The sequence below is a fragment of the Solea solea genome, chromosome 4, assembly GCF_958295425.1.
Source record: "Solea solea chromosome 4, fSolSol10.1, whole genome shotgun sequence".
In the NCBI taxonomy this organism is placed as follows: domain Eukaryota; kingdom Metazoa; phylum Chordata; class Actinopteri; order Pleuronectiformes; family Soleidae; genus Solea; species Solea solea.
Genome location: NC_081137.1, coordinates 23,935,644 through 23,954,718, shown reverse-complemented (window position 1 = coordinate 23,954,718; position 19,075 = coordinate 23,935,644). Strand labels below are relative to the sequence as shown.

Below are 19,075 nucleotides of genomic sequence, written 5' to 3'. Positions count from 1 at the left end.
TTTGATTGTCTTTACTGTCGTCGCTCTCAGCCTCAGGTAAACTCACAGCAGGAGTTTACTCCACAGGGGAAACAAATAAACTCGACAAAGGTTGGCTGCACGTCATTCCTCGCGTCATCTTCTTTAATAAGTTGTTTTCCATGAGCGTCAGACACGACCTCATTATGACCTTCTTGTTTGTGAGGACAGTTTTAGTTTTGTTTGTATAAAGTGGGAGATGGTTTTTGATGACCAATGATAGTGATGAGTTAAGTTGAAAAGATTTTATTGTACAACTGAGACAAGGTTTAGCTTCACAGGTCTGATGCGTACAGTTCAGAGGTGTCAAACTCAAATGACCTGGGGGCCAATGAGCATCTAGTCTAGTCAAGAGGGGGCCGGTCTAGAGGAAAAAAACTACCGTTCAGTTGTAGGTGGGCAATATGTGCTTAAAATTATAATTATAATATTTTCATGATGATATTTCACAGAATTTCAAAAGTAAAAGTACTTGTTTTAATATGGAAGGATGTATACCTCACAATCAAAACATGTTTATCATGCAAAATAAATCACTGCATCTAAAATGAAGCAAATAATCACCTGGACAACTGTCAATTAAGACACCAGAAGAGCTTAGATATGTAATTTCATGTTCTATATATGCTATATTCTATCACCTCAGCCACAAACACTGTGTTTTAGTAGTGACACAGTGACGGGTGGCCTGGGGGCCCGCGGGCCGCCAGTTTGACACACCTGATCTAGTAAGGTCCAGATGTTGACGCCTTGTTATCGAATGAGGGAACATTGAGTCTTATCCTAAGTTATCTTAACTTATATTGAAAACCAGGCCTGGTTATATGTATATATGTGAGTAATTACATAATCTAATCTTGCCAGATAATGATCTAAACATGTCCCACTCATTGATAACTAAAAAAATGAGGGGAGGGATTTTAGCACTAAGTAAAATGTGCAAATGTAAAACTTTAAAAATGTAGTTAACAGTGAACTGTCCTGTTCAATCAAGGCAAGAAAAGATGGCACATATCAGCAGAGAAACATGGCGGCTGCTGCTGCTGTATTCAGACAAACTGCAGAACACCATTATCACTCAATGCAAGGACTCCTGCACTGTTGCCATGACAACATACGTATACAGTGTATAAAGAATAAAGTGTCAGACAAACGCAGCAGAAGTGACCTTGTCAGCTGACAGCTCCACCGTCTACAGCGATGCACAGAGACCTCGGAGTGAGTGACACATGCACAGATCAGCTGTCGGCGAGCGTTTAAACCTGATCTGTGCCACTCAAAAAAAACACTAAAGGTTTAGATCAGCTGTTAAAGTTAAAGGGCTGATAAGACAAGAAAACGTCCAAACACTTCCTCTAAATGACAAAGAAAGACTGAGTCACACAGGGACGACAAATACAAGCGTCTCCCCACAGGTTGGGTGATACGGTCAAAAATGTTAGCATCAGTCAGCCGTTAGTCACTATATGGATATTGGATCCAGACTGGATGGAGTCCATGTACTAAATGACTGCAGGAGATTTTAGCGATCCCTGATCCGGACCTGGACAAAGAGAACTGTTCTAATGTGCTCTTAAATGCATGGTCTGATGTTTCAGCATCAACATCACAGGATAAGTAGTTGTCAGGACGCTCAGAAATTCCATCAGCGTGCAGTAGCTGCTCATGTGACGTCGTCCTGACTCTGTCTTCACCTTCACCAACGAGGTCATGGTTTTGTTCTGGTATGTATCTGGTTCGTGCAGAGATGATCTTCTGCAGACCTTGGTTGAAACGAGTGGTTGTTACTGTGGTTATGAACCAATCTGACCGTTCTCCTGTGACCTTCTGTCTTTCTCTTCTGCTCTGGACCATCGTCTTGAAAGTCCCAGTAGAAGAGAAGTGTCTGAAATATTCAGACCAGCAACAATCACGTCACGTTCAGTTAAATCCCCTGTTCTTCTACCGAGCTGCCGTAGAAGAACGATCCTGCCACAAACACATGCTCTCTCCATCACGGCTGGAGTGCATCCTGACCTCCTCACACACACACACACACACACACTCACTGTGCACCGTCTTTTTCAGACATACATGCACACACACACACACACACGCGCGCGCTCCCTCGTCACTCAGTGGCCCAGATGAGTCTTCCACCTCGTTCTTTCCCAGCACACTTTCTGCACCTATTTTGGATTCAAAATCAGGGCAGGCAGCTCAGGGCAGAGCTCTCTGTCTCTCTCTCTCTCTCTGTCTGTCTCTCTCTCAGCTTCAGACTCGTCTCAGCTTCAACGCTTACCAAGTTTTTAAGACTTAAGATGCTCAAGAAATCAGTGAGGAGAGTCAAATTAAAGGCGCAGTCGAAATCTAATGGTGAGATTGCAGATTGTAACAAAGGAACTACGGTGTCCCTCACAGACCAGAGAAGATGTAACCGTTACAACCATGTAGAAACATCTCCATAACACAAGGTCTTTGCCATTTATTAATGTGTTATCCTCTAATGTTGATGTTATGTTTTCATTTATGTTTGAAAATGTGATTGTTTCATTTATGTTTGGAATTAGATTTTCAAACAACACAAACAAAAATGAACCACAAAATCTAAAAAAAGAAAAAATCGATTTAATCATTAAAAATATCATATTTCATTTGTCTGAAAATACACTTTTTGTTTGCAAAGATCTGGATTTTGTTTTGGAGCGGAAGTATTCACACGTTCCCCAAGTTTTCCCGTCGACAGCCAACAAAATAACATATCTAAGGATTTGTTAAATGTTAAAATGTTAGTAGCCAATCAGCAGGCAGCTTCCTAAGCCCCGCCCATGGTCAGAATCGTAAACAAAAAAAACACGAAACGTAAAGAACAAAGTGTGGGAGCAATTAAATCGTTATTGTTTCTGCAAATTGCTCAATTCATTAAAGTGTTGTTTGAAAATGACAAAATGGACACAAATCTAATTCCATATTTTATGCTGCTATGTGTCTTGACACCAGGTAGTAAATTATATAAAAGGCATATTATATATACATAAATATATATATAAAAAAGCAATTATTACATTTATACAAACTCGTAAGAATGTGCCATTTTCTGCAAGTGAAGCCTCTAAATGTTACAGACTGCACCTTTATCATGTCAGTGTGTGTGTGTGTGTGCTTCCTCATGAACATAACATCTCTGTGCTTCGCTGCCAGATGAAAAGCAGCCGTGTTACAACATGTCACGAGCAGCTCTTGGATTTTTTGGAATGTAACGACGGCTCTGGATTATTGAGGCTGCATCAACGTAAACCGGCCACAGTTATTTTTAGCCCGCACGACAACGGCGCTCAGCAGTGATGGTGATGGCTGCTTCCACCCCCTCCTACACCATCACCGTGACGTCACGCTGTTACGCAAAAGCAGGGGTTCACCTTTAATTTGAGTGCGCACCCCCACGAGCTCTGTGAGCGCCGGCGACACTGTGTCAATGACAGTTCACGGGTGTAATAATAACAGCACACACGCTCGTAACTTCTGCTTTTCATTTCCTCAAAGGTTGCTGTAGCAGAGACACTTGTCTTTAACCTGGTGCTGGACACACCCAGGCAGCGGGTGTCCTCACAGCAGCCGGAGGACGTGAAGAGAGCCCGGCCAGGGTCGCACCTGTCCGGCCGCTCAATCACAAAACACCCGCGTCTGACGCCAGAAAAACACACACACACACAAATAACAACAACAGACGAGAGAAAAGTGGACACTTAACTATTTGTAGAGGTGCTGGAGACACAGGTCGAGACATTCCCCCTCCACCTCGTCCTCAGTCACCAGGTCCGACAAAGGGCGCGTGGGCACCGGGTCGCTGTCCTGCAGCGGCGTCCTCATCTCCCGAAGGAAGAGCTCCAGGAACCGGCGGAAGGTTTTCTCCTCTGCTGCAGAGCTGGCCATCATTTCTCATTCCTGGACACACAGAGACAGAGACAGAGACAGAGAGACAGTCAGTCCCTGCAGTAACTCACCAGTGCTGACAGGAGGAGAAGGGAACCGTTAAAAGTGCGCAAATACCGGACGAGCCGCGCCGTGGAGTACCGGTGTGCAGTGGAGGCAGCGGACTGGAGTGGATGCGTGGACCGCGGCGTCTGCGCTGATACTACACCACGGGAGCTGCTGTCACGGGCTGGACCGGGTCCCCATTCAGAGCCGAGCGGGAGCGCGCGCCGCGTGACCGGGGGATTTCGTGTGTGATCAGAGCAGGGCGCTGACGTCAGAGGAGCGCGCAGGTTCTTTCGCCGAGCTCAGGAGCGCGCACGCAGCCCGATGTCGTCACGATACGACGTACACAGACGTTTTCAGAAGGTGGTTTTATTCATAGACATCGTGCGTATATATGTTTAATATATACATGCGTGTGTTTAAAATGATAAAAAACACAGATTTATACACTTTGAAGGAATGGGACAAAACTGTTAAAGGGCAGTTTCACCCATTTCCTTGCCCCCTTTGTCAAATGTCAAGTGAAGAATACATTTAAAATCATTATGATGCTGCTGTGTTTGTTCTTTATTGATTTATTTTAGATCTTTTACTCATAAAACTTGACAGACACACAGAAAAGAGCAGTGTAGGGTTTTTATTTTCATTGAAGGAAATGACTTTGACGTTTTTTCTCAAAACTTCCTCTGTTGCTGTAAGACTGTACAACAAGCACTGCTCTCAGTAGACCACACATAAGCAGGCTACTCATCCCACAATATACTGTAATTTTGCATATATACATATATAATATCCCATGTTCATGTAAATATCAAGCCCATACTGTATATATTCTGGAAACTGTCTATAACGTACATTCGTTTTAAACTTTTTGATAGTATTATTGTTAATATCGTTATATAGTGTACTTTCTTGTAAATGCATATTTATTATTTATTATCTTTACTGTCTTGCTGCTGTGACAATGTAATACTAGGACGAAGGACTATCTTATCTTAAGAATACTTGGGTGCATGTAGCTGATATACTATGTTAGGATTTGTAATCTTTTGTCTTAAAATCATCATGTTACTTTTCTAATTCAAATCTAATAAAATTCTGAATAAATATAAAACCACAGCAAAAAAAAAAAAAAAGAGGGAAAACCAACAACGGAACAGAATATATGAGTGTGCTGCGCCTACTCGGACCTGTCTGTGTCACGGAAGCGGAAATCGGTGCGTCAGTGTTTTTATTCCCCTGACTAGCAAACATGGCCGGCGGCCCCGTGAGTCTCGCGGCTCTGCTTCAGTCAGACTTCGTTGAAGATGCTTTGTACCGGGACGACGGTCTGTGTGTCGTCGGTATCTTCGGTAAAAGTAACACGCCGCCGTCTTTACTGAAGGAGTCTCTGGTCAACACTCTGGCAGACAAACACATCTTCCCGCTCTTCGGCCGCGCGGACGAGGAAACTGCGGACAGCCACATCCAGGCTTTCTACAACCAGGAGAACCGGGTGCTGTATCTGCTGCTTTCCTCCGTTTGCGACTTCCGCCAGCTGTTGCGGGCCTGCCAGACTCTCAGCGCCGGCGCCGGGCACTCTGACTCCCACGACTTCTGGGAAGGCCTGGAGAGGCAGCAGTGCCTCCATCTGCTGTACATGTTCTCCGTGTGCCATGTCCTCCTGCTCGTGCACCCGAACCAGACCTTCGACGTGACATATGACCGGCTCTTCAGGGCCCTGGACGCCCTGCGGCAGAAGGTGCTGCCTCTGATCCGATCGGCCATCAAGGATTGCCCGGTGTCCAAAGAATGGAAGGTGAACTGTCGACCCTGCCCTCCGCGCCTGCTCTTCGTCTTCCAGATGAACGGCGCTCTGAAGGTCTGTCTTTTTCCGTTCATTATTTGTGTTCTATTACAAGCAGCTAGAGCTGCAACTAACGATTATTTTCACAATTGATTAATGTGTCTCGATTAATCGTTTGGTCCATAAAATGTTGACCTATGTTTCTCAAACGTGGGAATAATGATGTTCTCAAATGTCTGTTCAGTTTTAATGAGTTCTTTGTGATATGGAGCAAAGAAACTAGACAAATATTCACATTTAAGAAGCTGAAAATCAGAAAAAAATCACTCAAACCGATTATTCAGAATTGAGAACTTTAAGCCTTACAAGAGGAATTTTACAATGGCATATAAACTTGAAGTCAACACTTTACCACCCCGCGGTCCCACTGTCCGTGGGTCTTAGATTTATCGTATAAAATATGGCTCTGACCAACAACAACTAACAAATATGTCCTGATTAGTTGTCCTCTAAATATCAGAAAATGTCCCAAAATTACTTGTTTTGTGGGACAACAGTAAGTTAAAGACTCAGGTTTAGGTTATACTGCATGTTAGCAATACTGCTTAGATTTTTGGACTTAATAGGTTGGAGGTATTTGTAATGAAATCTGTGTTTTGTATTCTAAAGGTTTCTGGGAATGGCTCGGAGTCTGGAGGAAACCCGGACAAGCCCAAAAAGCACTCTCCCAGGAGGAGGCTGCAGCACGCCTTGGAGGACCAAATTTATCGCATTTTCCGTAAAAGCAGAGTCCTGACCAACCAGAGCAGCAACTGCTTGTTCACCGTGCCGGCCAACCAAGCGTTTGTGTATGTGATACCGACAGCAGACGAGGACCCGGTTGGGACCTTGCTCGGTCAGCTGCGCTCCAATTGCATCATGTGCGAACAAGACACCACCACGCTGGTGTCGGGGCCGAGGCGTTACCAGCAGGCGAGGCGTTCGGTTCGGCAGGCCAGCTGCAATGGAGACTCGGGCCTCATGTCTCTGGGCAGTCAGCTGGTGGACTGCAGCTTGAAGGAATTCCTCTGGCAGCACGTGGAGCTGGTGCTCACCAAGAAAGGCTTTGACGACAGTGTCGGTCGCAACCCACAGCCTTCGCACTTTGAGCTGCCGACCTACTCTAAGTGGGTCCAGGTCGCCTCCAGGCTCCACCAAGTCCTTATCAGTAACACGGAGGAAGAAGTCGCTGAACTGTCCACAAAGGTGAAAAGCCAGCTGAAGGTTTTGGAGGGTTTCCTTGATGCCGACACAAAGTTTTCTGAGAACAGGTGTCAGAAAGCTCTGCCACTGGCTCACAGTGCGTACCAGTCCAACCTTCCCCACAACTACACCACGACGGTGCACAAGAACCAGCTGGCACAGGCTCTGCGTGTGTACAGTCAGCACGCTCGCGGCGTTGCCTTCCAGCGATATGCGCTGCAGCTTCACGAGGACTGTTACAAATTCTGGAGCAACGGCCACCAGCTGTGTGAGGAGCGGAGCCTGACAGACCAGCACTGTGTGCACAAGTTCCACCTCCTCCCTCAGCCAGGTGAGTTTCGCTGTATTGGTGCTAATGAGGACAGAGCACGACGATCAGGTGTATATAATACAACATAACACTCTGGAATTACCCTTGAATCACTGGCAAACATTGCACGAGTATTAAAGGGGGCATGTTATTAACAGAATTTGACTTTTGCTAAGGCCTTGCTCTGTGTGGGCCACCATCTTAAAAAAAACAACAACAAACAAGAGTTACATGAAACAGTAGTAAAAACCAATTACAGATTAAAGGATTGTTTTTAAAAAGGTAGGTTTATAGACCCTTTTAAAGCAGTCAGTTGTCTGTGGGGCCCTCAGATGTTCTGGGAGGGTGCTCCACAGTCGAGGAGCAGAAGGCTCGGTCTCCAAGTGTGCAGGGTTTAGTCCTGGGGGGGGTGAAGTCTACACAAAAGAGGAACGACATCCATTCTGGTATGCGAACGCATGGTTCCCTGATGGGCTTGGGATAGTTTTACCTTTTAGATATCACACATTCTTACACACTGGACCTTTAATTACTAGTGGGAGACCACAGTAAGCTTTTTTGGGTCACTGAAAGTAACACACACACACACACACACACACACACACGTTTGAAGCTTCAGTTAATGTATGTATGTGTATTATAAACATTTCAAAGGAGGATAAAACCAATAATAGAATGATGAAACCCAACCTTTAATTCCTGCAGGAGAGAAGCCAGACATGGATCGCAACCCACCCATCCTGAACCACAACAGCAGAGGGCGCTCCACCAGCTCCTGTAACTGTGGCAGGAAGCAGGCTCCTCGAGAGGATCCGTTTGACGTCCAGGCTGCCAATCATGACTTCTACCAGGTCAGAGGTCACACACTGCTCTCAAACGTTAACGTCGCTGATAATAAATGTATTAAATCCGTCCTTGTACACTTTCCTTTTGTTTGTATTTGGTTGGAAAAAATAATCCTTCAAAAAACTGATTTCTCATACTCATCATGAACCAAAACAATCACCAGAAAGGTTTTAATTTATTTTTCCTTGTGTTGGAAACAGTTCATGATGTATAAAGTGGCAATATCCGTCAGAACAACTGCACTTTTATATGAATTCAGAATGAGTTTTTATTCAGAAATAGGTTTGCAGTCACTTAACTCAAAACTAATTCTGTTTTCTCCCACACGTTTGTTACATTAATTCCATAATGATCATAATGATCTTCTCTGACAGATGCTGGAGGACAAATGTTGTGGGAAGTTGGAGAGGATTGAGTTTCCAGTTTTCCAGCCCAGCACTCCTGACCCGGCCCCGGCCTGTAACCAGCCTCAGCGACTCCCGTCCGAGGCTTCTGCTGACACCGAGAGGCTGAAGGAGCCGCCAAGCACAGCACAGAGCCACACGCCCGGAGACACCAGCCTGAGCCTGGCTCTCAGTCTAGGCCAGTCCACAGACAGTCTGGGTACCTATGGTGACGGAGAGGGAACAGAAACCCAAGTCCAGCAGAAGAGACCGAGCCTTGTCGATCGGCAGCCTTCGACTGTGGAGTACCTGCCTGGTATGATGCACTCTGGCTGCTCTAAGGGTCTCTTACCCAAGTTCTCCAGCTGGTCACTGCTCAAACTGGGCCCAGCAAAGTCATACAACTGCCACACGGGTCTGGAACAGCCAGGCTTCATCCCAGGCTCCTCCTTCCTCTTGCCGTGGGACTTGGTCATCCGCTCTCGGTCAGAGGACGATACAGGACTGACGGAGTCGCTGGATGGCGGCTCCTCGTCGTGGCCAGCTCCCAACAAAACCGTGGTGGGAAAGCGAGGGAGCACCGGAGGTCTGGGACGGAGCCGCAGGAGGGACGACATGGCTCGTGCGTTTGTGGGGTTTGAGTATGAGGACAGCAGGGGGCGACGCTTCGTTAGCTCCGGTCCTGATAAAATAGTGAAGGTGCTGGGACCAGGAGGCGCCAAGGATCCCGCCACCAGGGTGCTCAACTCTGACATGCCGCTGTACATCCCGTCACCCTCTCAGGGCCGAAGCCTGAAGCCTCACTATGCCCAGCTGACCCGAGTGTTCATCGTGGTGCCTGATGCTCCGCTGGAGGTGACTCTCAACCCGCAGGTAAACGGGGTTTATTTTGTTACTTCACTTCCACACAGTTTAGGTTTTAGTGGCTCTGTGTGTGTGTGTGTGTCTGTGTGTGCTTCTGCACTTGCTTGCACTTGCCACTATGACCAACAGAGGACGCCAGAGGCTTGTAGTGTGAATGGGGTGAAGTCTGCTGTCTCTGATTGTTTTGTTTTGGTTGAAGTTGCAGCTGCAGAGCTGTTTTTCTTTCAGTAGACGGTGTTTAACACTGAGTTTGAATAGATTTGTGAGTTAAAGCTACAGTGTGTTGTTGTTGTTGTTGTTATTCTGCCTGTTTCATCCTGTCCGGCTGTTGTTGAATGACTGTAGACGGTAGAATTCCCTTCTGAAACATGGGCGATACTTTGTGTTTTCAGTCATACTCCAACCAGTTTGCAGCCGTTTTGCTTTACTAGAGCAATTTTGCTAAAAGCAAAATGCTTCTGTGTCGCTGGGCAACACATCATCTCAATGCTGAGAAACACAGACAGTCATGTGGAGCTGAGAGACTTAATCAACACTGTGAGAAGTCATTAAGCCGTGGTTTATGTTTCCAGGTACAGCCCGGTCCTCCTCCCTGTCCACTCTACCACCCCGAGCAGACGGACATCGTGTTGCCGCCTGACGGTTTCTGGGTTCTGCGGTTCCCGTACTCTTACGCCACAGACCACGGCCCGTGTTACCCGCCCAAAGAAAACCAACCGCTCAACAACTACAAGGTGCTGCGAGGCGTCCTGAAGGCGTCCACGGCCAACCCTCCACCCCAGTGAACTGAAAGCACTTTCCTGGACACACGCTCACTTTTCGTCTCGAGAAGACGTTTCTGTTTGTTTTCCTGCTCGTGGCACGGTCAGGCAGTGACCTCGCTTTGTGACGTCTTTTTCACCAGAAAAATGATTATTATTTCTGTATTCAAGTGCGTTCAAGATCATCTCGTATCATGCGTTTCTTTTTATATGTTTGTTTTAAAAGGTGAGGTTTGATTTAAGAGAGGTCAGCAAAGTAAGAAGCCATTAAAGCAGAGCCTGAGGTGAAGGAGTCCATAATTAGGCCGGACTGATCTGGATCAGATAACAACAGCATTGTATATACGTGTGTGTGTGTGTGTGTGTGTATATACACATATTTTTTTGTTTTTTGTAAATGAAAATAAGAATAAATGCTGTATCAGACGTTATGAGATACCTGTGATGTGAAGGTTTCTCTTCTCCCCGACAAAGAGAGGGTTCAGTGTTTTTCAGATTTGAGGTCACGCGCATGTGACAGAGCAACAAATGATGTGTTTAAAACGTTAATATAATGAATATTTGTTATAATAATCGTATGATTGTGTCAAGAAAACTGAGAGTTTAGTTTAATGACAAAAATAACAACTGGAGCAGGAACCTTAAGTTCAGCCGTCTTATTGAAATCCTCCTGTAGTTCAAGCTTCAATGTGGTTATTTTTTCCGTTTGTCTCAATATTTTTTGGGTTTTTCCGTCTCAGTTTCAAAGAAACAAGGAAAAAGGAAACTGACAGTAAATCACACACACACACACACACACACACACACACACGCGCAGCCTTCCGGAATGTTGACAATAAAAATGTAAAAGTTAATAATGAAGCTGAGGAGTGTGTTTCGAGGTCGTAAAGTCGATCAAACACTGGTCCAAACGTTGAATGCGATTGTGTAGTAGTCTACCCACACACACATTAACTCACACTTGAAATTCTACATTTAAATTTTTTTAAATGTCATTTTTATCGTCGTACGTGACGGCTAAAGATCAAATACTTCTTTTCCTGTTTTAAATGATAAATCTTTCTGACCTTTATGTTTCGTTGTCATGATTGGTTAAAACGTCCTTAATAATAAGGAGTGTTTGGAGGATGTAAGACACTTAAAGCTCTTTCAAATGTTTACACTTCTATTCTCTTACCTGTTTATTCATCTAATACAAAAACACCTGTCATCGCCATCGTTACTGTTGGATACACAAATGCAGTTTTCTTAGACGGCCGTTTATTTGTAGTGACACCAGAAAACGCCCTGTGGAGAAAGTGTTGCCACAGACAGCTGTAAATCTGGGTGTTTGTGTCAAGCAACAACAACAACAGCAGCAGCAGCAGCAACAGCAGCAGCCACAAACGGAGCAAAGAAGTCCAGGTTTGCTCGTCCCACACGTCTCCAGTCTCCTGTCTCCAGGTAGAGGAGGCGGGAGCTGAAATAAAAAGCCGGCCTCCAATATAAGATCCCACTTTAACAACTCTGCTTTGTCTCTCCTCTCAGTTCTGCACTTAAAGCCGCTGTGTGTCAAAGTTCAGCGCTCACAATCAAGGACAATAGGCGGCGAAAGAAGACACTGAACTAGATTTTCACTGACGGCTTCATCTCACAGACGTATGTGTGAAGAGCAGCAGTATGTGAGTATAATACACAATACAGATTTAACAAGTAATAAGTGATTGTTTAAGGTTACGGCCCCCCGGGCTCCTGCGAATGGCTCACTACGAGGTTAACTTTCAACTTTAACTGTGAGAGGGAACACAGGGGTCGTTTCTGTTCAAGCGTTCTTCTCACTGAGTTCTAGTAAAGCATGTTTTGGTAATAACAGGGAAGTAATGTTAAGGTAATATCAGCTTATTTCTGCAGTAATAACCAAGTAATGGTTTGGTAATAACAATGAAAAAACGTGGAAACAATCAAATCTGATTCTGGAACATTTTCATGTAAATCTTTTGACGAAGAGATTCATTTCAACATATCTTGGTTTACCATCATTTTGTCTCCTGATTACTGAAAACTGCATTAGACATAGATATTGTATAATATTTAAATCACACCAGAATTGTAAAAACTACATAAATGATTCTAATTCACTTCATATAAAATCAAATCCTTCACTTTGGTCTGAAGCAGAGTTTCTGTTTTCACGTCTTTTGCGCCTTTAATTAAAAGCTTACTGCACACGATACTTTATGACGTTCCCGTCCTTTGTCACGTAACTGCACTGTTTTCTTTTTATAATTTTGATGTGCTGAGGTCACATGACATCTGTCTGTACATATGCTAATGAGGTGAAAGGAGTTTGATCGCGGCACTGGAACACTTTCATAACTCCTTTCACACTTATCTTTGCAGAGACAACAAAGTGTCGGCTTTACAGCAGGAGAAATGCGTCATTAATAATCTCCTCTGGGACCATTTTATTGTTGTTGTGCAGGACACTGTGTTTTAGCCAGAGTAACCATGACTGCTACTGGACAGACAGGTTCAGCTCAACAGATTAAATTCCGTCTTTCTTTGGGTCAGAGCATAAAGGCAGAAATGCTGTATTTCTGTAGATTTATTAAGACTTTACAGCAAAAACAAACCCTGACGTGATATTTGTGAAAATCCAAGCAACACATTCCTGCAAACGTGTCTCAGTTGTGTCTCTCTGGCTTCTTAAATGAAAGTTCTAAGTGTCTCCATGGTGTTGTGCAACGAAAACAATCGAGTGACAGTAATCCCTGTGTTTCTAGTTTGACAAATAAATGGATGGACAATCAAAGCTGATCTTATTATTTATATCATTTTATATATCATTTCAAACAAATCAACCTGCTGTCACCAACACAGTCATAAAAGAAAAAGAGAAACTGTGAAACTGTGTTTGATGCTTTGAAAATGCGATAATTATCACGATTTCTTGTCTTTTGTCAGTTCAACACAAAAGTGAAGCTGCAGAAGACGCGACCGGGCTGAAGCACCCAGAGCAACATGATCAGAAAGACACAGCGCAGAATTGTGTCCAAGGACGGACACAACAATGTGCGGATTGACAACGTGGAGGGCATGGTGAAGCTGTACCTGCATGACATCTGGACCACCGTGGTGGACATGAAGTGGCGCTACAAGCTCACTCTGTTTGCGTCCACGTTTGTCATGACCTGGTTCATCTTTGGGGTCATCTATTACTTCATCGGCATGGGCAACGGAGACTTTGAGGCAGATCTGAATTCCACGCACACACCCTGCTTGATGAACGTGCAGACGCTGACCGGAGCCTTCCTCTTCTCTCTGGAGTCGCAGACGACCATTGGCTACGGTTACCGTTTCATCTCAGAGGAATGTCCCCTGGCGATCTTCACTCTGGTCGCTCAGCTCGTCATCACTGGCCTCGCCGAGATCTTCGTCACCGGTGCCTTTCTCGCCAAACTGGCTCGGCCCAAGAAGCGAGCGGAGACCATCAAGTTCAGCCAGCTGGCAGTGATCTGCCAACGTCAGGGCAAGCTGTGTCTGATGGTGAGGGTGGCAAACATGAGGAAGAGCCTCCTGATCCAGTGCCAGCTCACAGGAAAACTCCTGCACTCACACGTGACTCAGGAGGGCGAGAAGACTCAGGTCCACCAGACCTCTGTTGACTTCCACATGGACTCCAGTGGAGAGTGTCCTTTCCTCATCCTGCCTCTCATTTTCTACCACATCCTGGACGAGCAGAGCCCGCTGGCAGGACTGACGGCAGAGAACCTCCACACTCAGGAGTTTGAGCTGCTGGTCACCCTCAACGCCACCATGGAGTCCACGGCGGCCACGTGTCAGAGCCGCACGTCCTACGTTCCCAAGGAAATCCTCTGGGGCTACGAGTTCAAGCCGGTGCTGTTCAGCACCACTGGAGGCCGCTATGTGGCAGATTTCAACTTCTTTGACAAAGTGCAGATGAGCAACGACGCAGCTTTTCTCAGAAACAACGCGGACAAGCTGAAACTCGAGGAGGACTTTAAGAGAGAGTAGATGACAGACACGACGTATGAGGGTAAATGTGTTACAACATGCAACTGATTGGCCCCCATTTCTTTTCACGATTTTGATATAAAGAAGTGTTTTTTTTTTTATTTAATCACTTGAGAAACCTCAGCTAACGTTGTCCATCTCTGCTCAGGAACGTAGACGCTCACTGAACGTAGTCCTCCACTTAGCTGACATAGCTATATGGCGTTTTATTGTCTATTTTTACAAAATTGACACCTTGTGCTACTGAAGAAGACCTAAATCTAGTGCTTGAGTCCATTAAACACTCATGTAAATGTTTATTAACTTAAGTGTGAAGTTGGCTCGTTTTCCCCATACACGTCCATTCAAATCAGTTGTTTTTGCAACCAGTGGAGTCGCCCCCTGGTGGTTAACTGCTACTATTTTCATCCTACTTTTGAGGCTACATCAAACTGCATGTGGGATTATGGGTAAAACACAGTGTCTGTTCACAAAACAGCAGACTGCTCCTTTAAAAAGATGAATATTGATATGAAGTGAATATGCAGTTATGGCAGGTCCATGGTGGTTTTCTTTGGATGAATATTGTCAAACTAAGAGGAACTTTAGATTTAGAAAAAACGACTCAACATCTACAGGTGCTGTTACTGAAATTGTCACATGTTACGAAGTTAAGAAAAATGCCTTAGATATGGTGATACCTGGTGTTATTTAGAAGGAAATGGTTGCTTTTGTTTTGTAAATAAATGTTTCCTCATTCAGTAAATATCTAAGTGTTGGATTGTTTTTTTGTTTATTTATTGGAACATTTGCAATATTGTTATTTAATTCAGTTTGGTCGTACCTTCATCCAGGTGGAAAACATTTCAAGTTTTTTTATGTAGAAAGAGTAAGTCGTGATGAGGTGACAGGAGATGAATGAACAGAGTCATTTGAAGGACGATACGTTCGACCTGCAGCTTTACAAACTCTGCTTTTAGCTGCTGTTGTGACAACAATGACAACTGATGTGACTGCTGCTCGATTGTGTCTGGTCATAACAATGTTTCAGTCCAAAGCACAACAGATCTTTCATTCAACAGAGAGGGTGACATTTTCTCTTCTGTACGACAGGCTACTTAATTCAAAACATTCGACACAATACACTGTGTTGGCAATATTGATAGTCAAAGAACTCTATATATATTGACAGGAATTACCCACACTATGTATCAGAGGTGGAAAGATTTACTGCAATGTTCTACTCAAGTAAAAGTACCACTATTTTTATACAATTTTACAAATACAGGTAAGTTGTCCATAATCACCCAAAAAGGTCATAGTATAGTATGTCGTCCAAAATCAGTCAAAAAAGTCATAGTATAGTATGTCGTCCAAAATCAGTAAAAAAAAAAAGTCATAGCATAGTATGTCGTCCAAAATCATGAAACAATGTCATCGTATAGTATGTTGTCCAAAATCAGTAAAAAAAAGTCATAGTATAGTATGTCGTCCAAAATCAGTCAAAAAAGTCATAGTATAGTATGTCGTCCAAAATCACCCAAAAAAGTCATAGTATAGTATGTCGTCCAAGATCACCAAAAAAAGTCATAGTATAGTATGTCGTCCAAAATCATGAAAAAAAGTCATAGTATAGTACAGTATGTCGTCCAAAATCACCAAAAAAAGTCATAGTATAGTATGTCGTCCAAAACCATGAAAAAAAGTCATAGTATAGTATGTTGTCCAAAATCTATAAAAAAAGTCATAGTATAGTATGTCGTCCAAAAATAGGTCAAAAAAGTCATAGTATAGTATGTCGTCCAAAAACACCAAAAAAAGTCATAGTATAGTATGTCGTCCAAAATCATGAAAAAAAGTTATAGTATAGTATGTCGTCCAAAACCATGAAAAAAAGTCATAGTATAGTATGTTGTCCAAAATCACCTAAAAAAGTCATAGTATAGTATCTCGTCCAAAAATAGGACAAAAAAGTCATAGTATATTATGTCGTCCAAAAAAAAGGTAAAAAAAGTCATAGTATAGTATGTCGTCCAAAATCACCAAAAAAAGTCATCATATAGTATGTCGTCCAAAATCACCAAAAAAGTCATAGTATAGTATGTTGTCCAAAATCTATAAAAAAAGTCATAGTATAGTATGTCGTCCAAAATCACCAAAAAAAGTCATAGTATAGTATGTCGTCCAAAAATAGGTCAAAAAAGTCATAGTATAGAATGTTGTCCAAAAACACCAAAAAAAGTCATAGTATAGTATGTCGTCCAAAATCACCAAAAAAAGTCATAGTACAGTATGTTGTCCAAAATCAATAAAAAAAAGTCATAGTATAGTATGTCGTCCAAAATCAGTCAAAAAAGTCATAGTATAGTGTGTCGTCCAAAATCACCAAAAAAAGTCATAGTATAGTATGTCGTCCAAAATCACCAAAAAAAGTCATAGTATATAGTATGTCGTCCAAAAATAGGTCAAAAAAGTCATAGTATAGTATGTCGTCCAGAAACACCAAAAAAAGTCATAGTATAGTATGTTGTCCAAAATCAACAAAAAAAGTCATAGTATAGTATGTCGTCCAAAATCACCAAAAAAAGTCATAGTATAGTATGTCGTCCAAAAATAGGTCAAAAAAGTCATAGTATAGTATGTTGTCCAAAATCTATAAAAAAAGTCATAGTATAGTATGTCGTCCAAAATCACCAAAAAAAGTCATAGTACAGTATGTTGTCCAAAATCAATAAAAAAAAGTCATAGTATAGTATGTCGTCCAAAAACACCAAAAAAAGTCATAGTATAGTATGTTGTCCAAAAACACCAAAAAAAGTCATAGTATAGTATGTTGTCCAAAATCTATAAAAAAAGTCATAGTATAGTATGTCGTCCAAAATCACCAAAAAAGTCATAGTATAGTATGTCGTCCAAAATCACCAAAAAAGTCATAGTATAGTATGTCGTCCAAAAATAGGTCAAAAAAGTCATAGTATAGTATGTCGTCCAAAATCACCAAAAAAAGTCATAGTATAGTATGTTGTCCAAAATCACCAAAAAAAGTCATAGTATAGTATGTCGTCCAAAAACACCAAAAAAAGTCATAGTATAGTATGTCATCCAAAATCACCAAAAAAAGTCATAGTATAGTATGTCGTCCAAAAACACCAAAAAAAGTCATAGTATAGTATGTTGTCCAAAATCACCAAAAAAAAGTCATAGTATAGTATGTCGTCCAAAATCACCAAAAAAAGTCATAGTATAGTATGTCTTCCAAAAATAGGTAAAAAAAGTCATAGTATAGTATGTCGTCCAAAATCACAAAAAAAAGTCATAGTACAGTATGTTGTCCAAAATCAATAAAAAAAAGTCATAGTATAGTATGTCGTCCAAAATCAGTCAAAAAAGTCATAGTATAGTATGTCGTCCAAAAACACCAAAAAAAGTCATAGTATAGTATGTTGTCCAAAATCAATAAAAAAAGTCATAGTATAGTATGTCATCCAAAATCACCAAAAAAAGTCATAGTATAGTATGTCGTCCAAAAACACCAAAAAAAGTCATAGTATAGTATGTTGTCCAAAATCACCAAAAAAAGTCATAGTATAGTATGTCGTCCAAAATCACCAAAAAAAGTCATAGTATAGTATGTCGTCCAAAAATAGGTAAAAAAAAGTCATAGTATAGTATGTCGTCCAAAATCACCAAAAAAAGTCATAGTATAGTATGTCGTCCAAAATCACCAAAAAAAGTCATAGTACAGTATGTTGTCCAAAATCAATAAAAAAAAGTCATAGTATAGTATGTCGTCCAAAAATAGGTCAAAAAAGTCATAGTATAGTATGTCGTCCAAAAACACCAAAAAAAGTCATAGTATAGTATGTCGTCCAAAAATAGGTCAAAAAAGTCATAGTATAGTATGTTGTCCAAAATCAATAAAAAAAAGTCATAGTATAGTATGTCGTCCAAAAACACCAAAAAAAGTCATAGTACAGTATGTTGTCCAAAATCAATAAAAAAAAGTCATAGTATAGTATGTCGTCCAAAAACACCAAAAAAAGTCATAGTATAGTATGTTGTCCAAAAACACCAAAAAAAGTCATAGTATAGTATGTTGTCCAAAATCTATAAAAAAAAGTCATAGTATAGTATGTCATCCAAAATCACCAAAAAAGTCATAGTATAGTATGTTGTCCAAAAATAGGTCAAAAAAGTCATAGTATAGTATGTCGTCCTAAATCACCAAATAAAGTCATAGTATAGTATGTCGTCCAAAAACACCAAAAAAAGTCATAGTATAGTATGTTGTCCAAAATCAATAAAAAAAGTCATAGTATAGTATGTCGTCCAAAATCACCAAAAAAAGTCATAGTACAGTATGTTGTCCAAAATCAATAAAAAAAAGTCATAGTATAGTATGTCGTCCAAAATCAGTCAAAAAAGTCATAGTATAGTATGTCGTCCAAAAACACCAAAAAAAGTCATAGTATAGTATGTTGTCCAAAATCAATAAAAAAAGTCATAGTAAAGTATGTCATCCAAAATCACCAAAAAAAGTCATAGTATAGTATGTTGTCCAAAAATAGGTCAAAAAAGTCATAGTATAGTATGTCGTCCTAAATCACCAAATAAAGTCATAGTATAGTATGTCGTCCAAAAACACCAAAAAAAGTCATAGTACAGTATGTTGTCCAAAATCAATAAAAAAAGTCATAGTATAGTATGTCGTCCAAAATCACCAAAAAAAGTCATAGTATAGTATGTCGTCCAAAAACACCAAAAAAAGTCATAGTATAGTATGTCGTCCAAAAACACCAAAAAAAGTCATAGTATAGTATGTTGTCCAAAATCAATAAAAAAAGTCATAGTATAGTATGTCATCCAAAATCACCAAAAAAAGTCATAGTATAGTATGTCGTCCAAAAACACCAAA

At 41.8% G+C, this 19,075-nt stretch overlaps 3 protein-coding genes across 5 annotated transcripts in view; 2 read left to right on the top strand and 1 right to left on the bottom strand.

Annotated features, from left to right (window-relative positions):
- The window catches only part of ppm1e (protein phosphatase, Mg2+/Mn2+ dependent, 1E), a 49,296-nt gene that overhangs the window by 27,837 nt on the left and 2,384 nt on the right, over positions 1-19,075 (bottom strand). Inside the window, exons 1-2 of one of the 3 annotated variants that reach the window (XM_058626520.1) lie at positions 4,048-4,213; positions 3,749-3,942 (exon numbers count right to left, since the gene is read on the bottom strand). In XM_058626520.1, the coding sequence (XP_058482503.1) occupies positions 3,749-3,933 (185 nt within the window). In that variant the 5' untranslated portion in view covers positions 3,934-3,942; positions 4,048-4,213. Of the gene's footprint in view, positions 1-3,748; positions 3,943-4,047; positions 4,214-19,075 lie in introns of those variants that run through there. The other 2 variants (XM_058626522.1, XM_058626521.1) reach the window with 2 other exon arrangements.
- On the top strand, positions 5,148-10,598 carry smg8 (SMG8 nonsense mediated mRNA decay factor). Its single transcript, XM_058626518.1, has 5 exons — positions 5,148-5,836; positions 6,431-7,334; positions 8,019-8,164; positions 8,534-9,415; positions 9,979-10,598. Exons 1-5 carry the CDS (start codon positions 5,228-5,230, stop codon positions 10,189-10,191), a joined length of 2,754 nt encoding a protein of 917 aa, XP_058482501.1. The 5' UTR covers positions 5,148-5,227; the 3' UTR covers positions 10,192-10,598.
- On the top strand, positions 11,641-14,928 carry kcnj15 (potassium inwardly rectifying channel subfamily J member 15). The gene is made up of 2 exons (XM_058626523.1): positions 11,641-11,828; positions 13,111-14,928. Exon 2 carries the CDS (start codon positions 13,168-13,170, stop codon positions 14,179-14,181), a length of 1,014 nt encoding a protein of 337 aa, XP_058482506.1. The 5' UTR covers positions 11,641-11,828; positions 13,111-13,167; the 3' UTR covers positions 14,182-14,928.

Bases quoted from the DNA above. Each gene is read 5' to 3' on its own strand.
- smg8 (XM_058626518.1), top strand. From the start codon at position 5,228: ATGGCCGGCGGCCCCGTGAGTCTCGCGGCTCTGCTTCAGTCAGACTTC. The intron at 7,335-8,018 runs GTGAGTTTCGCT...TAATTCCTGCAG, and splicing joins CCACCTCCTCCCTCAGCCAG to GAGAGAAGCCAGACATGGAT. The intron at 8,165-8,533 runs GTCAGAGGTCAC...CTTCTCTGACAG, and splicing joins CCAATCATGACTTCTACCAG to ATGCTGGAGGACAAATGTTG.
- kcnj15 (XM_058626523.1), top strand. From the start codon at position 13,168: ATGATCAGAAAGACACAGCGCAGAATTGTGTCCAAGGACGGACACAAC.